This window comes from Trachymyrmex septentrionalis, unplaced genomic scaffold (genome assembly GCF_001594115.1).
Source record: "Trachymyrmex septentrionalis isolate Tsep2-gDNA-1 unplaced genomic scaffold, Tsep1.0 scaffold73, whole genome shotgun sequence".
NCBI lineage: Eukaryota > Metazoa > Arthropoda > Insecta > Hymenoptera > Formicidae > Trachymyrmex > Trachymyrmex septentrionalis.
Window position 1 is genome coordinate 282,936 of NW_017305916.1, and position 4,132 is coordinate 287,067.

The 4,132-nt window shown below is 26.6% G+C and overlaps 1 protein-coding gene across 2 annotated transcripts in view; it reads right to left on the reverse strand.

The window, feature by feature from the left end:
• The window catches only part of LOC108753872 (peripherin-2-like), a 6,332-nt gene extending 4,364 nt beyond the window's left edge, over positions 1 to 1,968 (reverse strand). The window contains exons 1-2 of one of the 2 annotated variants that reach the window (XM_018495811.1): positions 1,827 to 1,968; positions 295 to 659 (exon numbers count right to left, since the gene is read on the reverse strand). In XM_018495811.1, the coding sequence (XP_018351313.1) occupies positions 295 to 545 (251 nt within the window). In that variant the 5' untranslated portion in view covers positions 546 to 659; positions 1,827 to 1,968. Of the gene's footprint in view, positions 1 to 294; positions 704 to 1,826 lie in introns of those variants that run through there. The other variant, XM_018495810.1, reaches the window with a different exon arrangement.
• Positions 1,969 to 4,132: the final 2,164 nt, after the last annotated feature.

Genomic DNA, 4,132 nt, shown 5'->3' on the forward strand with positions numbered 1-4,132 from the left:
AATAATTATTATAATAAACCATTATAATGCATAATTGTTTTTTTGATTGATTCATCTTCAATATAAATCAAAGATATCTATATTTTAATTATAACCTGCTTTTTATGTATTATTTTTGACTTGCTAGTCAAAGAAAGATCAATTATATACTATCGTAGAGATATATTATCATAGGGAAAACAATTATATATTATATACATAAAGATTTTTTAATTAATAATTTTATTAATAAATGTTATATATCTTCAAGTGTACGTCTCACTTACTCATTCATCCTTGCGAGACAAGCATTACCTGCGTATAGCGTAAACGATGATAAGGGCGCACGGCAATCCTAGAGCTATGTCTATCAAGGTAAGGGCGACCGGCTGGAAACCACCTGCGATACGGATCACCTGCCATTCTGCAAATATCTCCAAGGCGATCACGAGGAGACGCTTCGCCTCAAAGATGGCCAGCGTGAAAGCTACGCCATAACCGAACTTTACCTTCCATTCGCAGGTGCAACGTACTCTTTTGCGGTAAACCAGGCCGTTTTCTGTCATTCAATGGTTGCACGACGCCGCGCCTATTTTTATTTTATGAATAATTCCATTTTGTTAAGTTATTTTTTCTCCCTCTAAGTGTCTCGCGTGTAAAATAATAGCTACGAAACGTACCTAAAAAGTTCAAACATAATTAGATACGTTCAGAGAGAGTGTATTATCACTCCATCGACGAAATAATTTTTTAAATTAATCATTAAATTAAATTAACTAAAAACATTCTGGAAAATTTATGGCATTTAATATAATTTTATGTATATTGTTCCTACATGTAAAATTTATCTACAACTAGGTACGTGTAACATTTTTTATGTGTATTTAACTGAAAAAAACAAGATTCCTGTGTAAATAAATAGTAATTGTTTAAAATTAACAATTGGAATGATATTCTTTTATTCCACTGCTTGTCACTACTTGACGCAGATACCTTTGTACATGACATTATTTTGCAATGTCGAATTGTCACGGACGCATTGCAACTACCGCAAGTACACCGTTTATTACTCATCATTGTTGCACATACCGGAAGAGGTATATAAAGAAAAAAGTTGTTTTGACGAGATACAATTACACGCGATGGGGCTGTAATTGACGTGGCGTGCAAATAGGTTGCGTTTGCATGTATATATTACACGTGTCCTAAAGTCATTACCACAACAATTGCGCAAATTATATACTGTACATTTATCTTAAAATATCTAGAAATATTGCTTATTGATAGCGAGAAATTTCCATTTTTAATAAGCCTCACATGTGTATTTAATCATAATTTTATCAATTAATAAATATTTATCAATAATTAAAAAATGATTTATCATAATATAAAGGAGGAAAGAAAATATTAAAAAATAGAGAAATAAAACGATTCTCAGTAGAAACAAAACAATTGCAAAAAAGTATCCTCCTTTTTAATATTAATATTATTTTTAATATTAATATCTAATAATATCATTATCCTTTTAATATTAATATCTAATAATATTATTATCCTTATCATTATATCAATTATTACAAGGATTATACAATTTAAAAAAAAAAATGTTTTTTACTTAATACAAAAAATAATATATCGAAGTATGATATATCTATAGACTTCTGTATACAGATTTAGACTTAATTATAATATCTCGCTCTCAATATCACATTTTAATACTTTATTAATGTTTAATGTTGAATAACATCAATTGAATAATCAATAGTGATTGGAAGTCAAGATAAATTATGAGATTATTCAAGACAATTGACCTTACATTCTTTAAGAACATTCAGATAAAAACTTACCGATAAGCATCGTGCACTAAAATGGGATAATTTCTTGAATCTTCAAGCCGAATATGTACTTGGTTTTGGTTATGATTATATTCATATAAAATATAATAAAATGTATAACGTGAAGATCACTTCTATATTAAGGTGATGACATGCGCACTACATTGTCGCTAGGTCGATATCTCGAGATTTTGATATTTAAAGTGTTAAATACGCAAAAAAATGCAAAATAAAAATATTATAATAAAGTATTAATTAATAATTATTGTTCAATTTATAGTTCGTATTATATTTTAGTATTGTTCGATACTAAAATATATTTATGCAATAAGTAGAATATTTTAAATCTATTAAAGTAAGAAAGTCATCGATATACACTGACATAGGTCTTCTAAAGCGACACCCTCTTATTTCTCAGAAACTAACAATTGCACTTTATTAATATTAATATTAATAAAATCATATTTAGTTAATTGAAGTACAAACTCATAATTCGTATACTTATTGTAGCTTATTTCTATATCAAATAAAAACGAATTCTATGATTGTGAAAATAAAATTTTTACAATTTTCCTTTGTAAATTGCATAAATAACGTTTAAATAACAGTGACTATATTATTGATAATATTACGTTATTCTAAATGCTTGTAGTTTCCTAAATCAGTTTTATTTATATTATTTTTTCTCTTAATTTTTTCATAATACGATTTTAAATATAAAATGCAGCGTAAATTGCCACCTATCTGTAAATCAGATTATGAGCTAACTTGTTCTTTATAATGTTGCTTTATAGTGTCAAATATTGGAGTAGAAGACAATCGTGCATATATAGAATAACTCTTGAAAAACTATCGCGATACATATTTGCATCTTGCAGAACAGCATGAAGTAAAAATGCATATAATTCAATACAAATATTTTATAATGAAGAGAGTGAAAAGATTCTAGAATATCTTACCATATATATATTTATTTGTAAGTATTCTATGCAGATAATTCCTGTAAAAGAAAAAAAATAGGCATATATAGCATTACTGCCTACTGTACCAATTTTTGAGCCCATTTTGTCAAACGCTCATTTTTGCTTACGTTATGAAAAAATTAATTATTGCAAAATTGCAAACAGTATTATAAAAACTGCTTATACTATCTGATGGAAGACACTTTTTAGTTTGTACTTATGTTTTTAAAGTTTTATTTTTACCATTTGTTTAAGAAATATTGTCTAAAAACAAAATGGTATGTCGATATCGGCGACTTTCCTCTAGTTATGAAACGATTTCGGAAGCTTAAGCAAATTTGACAATAATAAGAATGTAAAATGTGCCTCGTACTAATACATTTTATGCATTTGTTTAATAAAAATTCCGACGTGGTACGCAAATTTTTACGACGATATCTACTATTTGATAAATAATCGTTGTTATTTAACTTTTCCCTTAAGTGTTCGTAGAGTTTCTCCATTCTCCTCTCTTAATATTATTATTATAATATATTCCTAAATAGAATAACTTAATCTTTTAATTAATTTCCCATATCAACATATTTAAAAAACTTATTCATCGTGATCGTTTTTTTATTTATGTAACACGTGTTATTACAACTTTTTATATCTATAATAAAATCAAACATATTAATTCTTTAAAGAAATATATAAATTGATTGATTTTTTTCAAAGTTTCTTTTACAGTAACTTTTACAGTCACTTTTATAACTTTAATTAGAATATTAACAAATATACACAGACTGTACTTAATTTTTAGTTCTTGATTAGTGATGTCTTTTTACTTCAGTCATCACTTTTTCATAATCAATGTGAATACAGCAACTATCAGTCTATACACTTATTTATACTTATTGTACATATAGTCAAAGATCAATACACTTAGAAGGCTACATTAGCAAAATGCCATGCTTGAAATATACACTGTCGAAAAAGTATTAAATAACAAGAAGACGCACTTATAGAGGAAAGTCGCCGATACCGACATACTAATTTGTTTTTAGACAATATTTCTTAAAAAATAAGTAAAAATAAAACTTTAAGAATATAAGTACAAACTGAAAAATGTCTTCTATCAGATAATATACACAGTTTTTATAATACTGTTTGCAATTTTGCAATAATTAATTTTTTCGTCTGGCGTCTGGCAAAATGAGCTCTAAAACTGACAATGGGCAGTAATGTTACATATTCCTATTCTTTTTATTTTATAAGAATTATCTATATAAAGTATTTACAAGTAAATGTATATAAAATTTTCCAGAATCTTTTCACTCTCTTCATTATAAAATATTTGTATTGAATTATATGCAT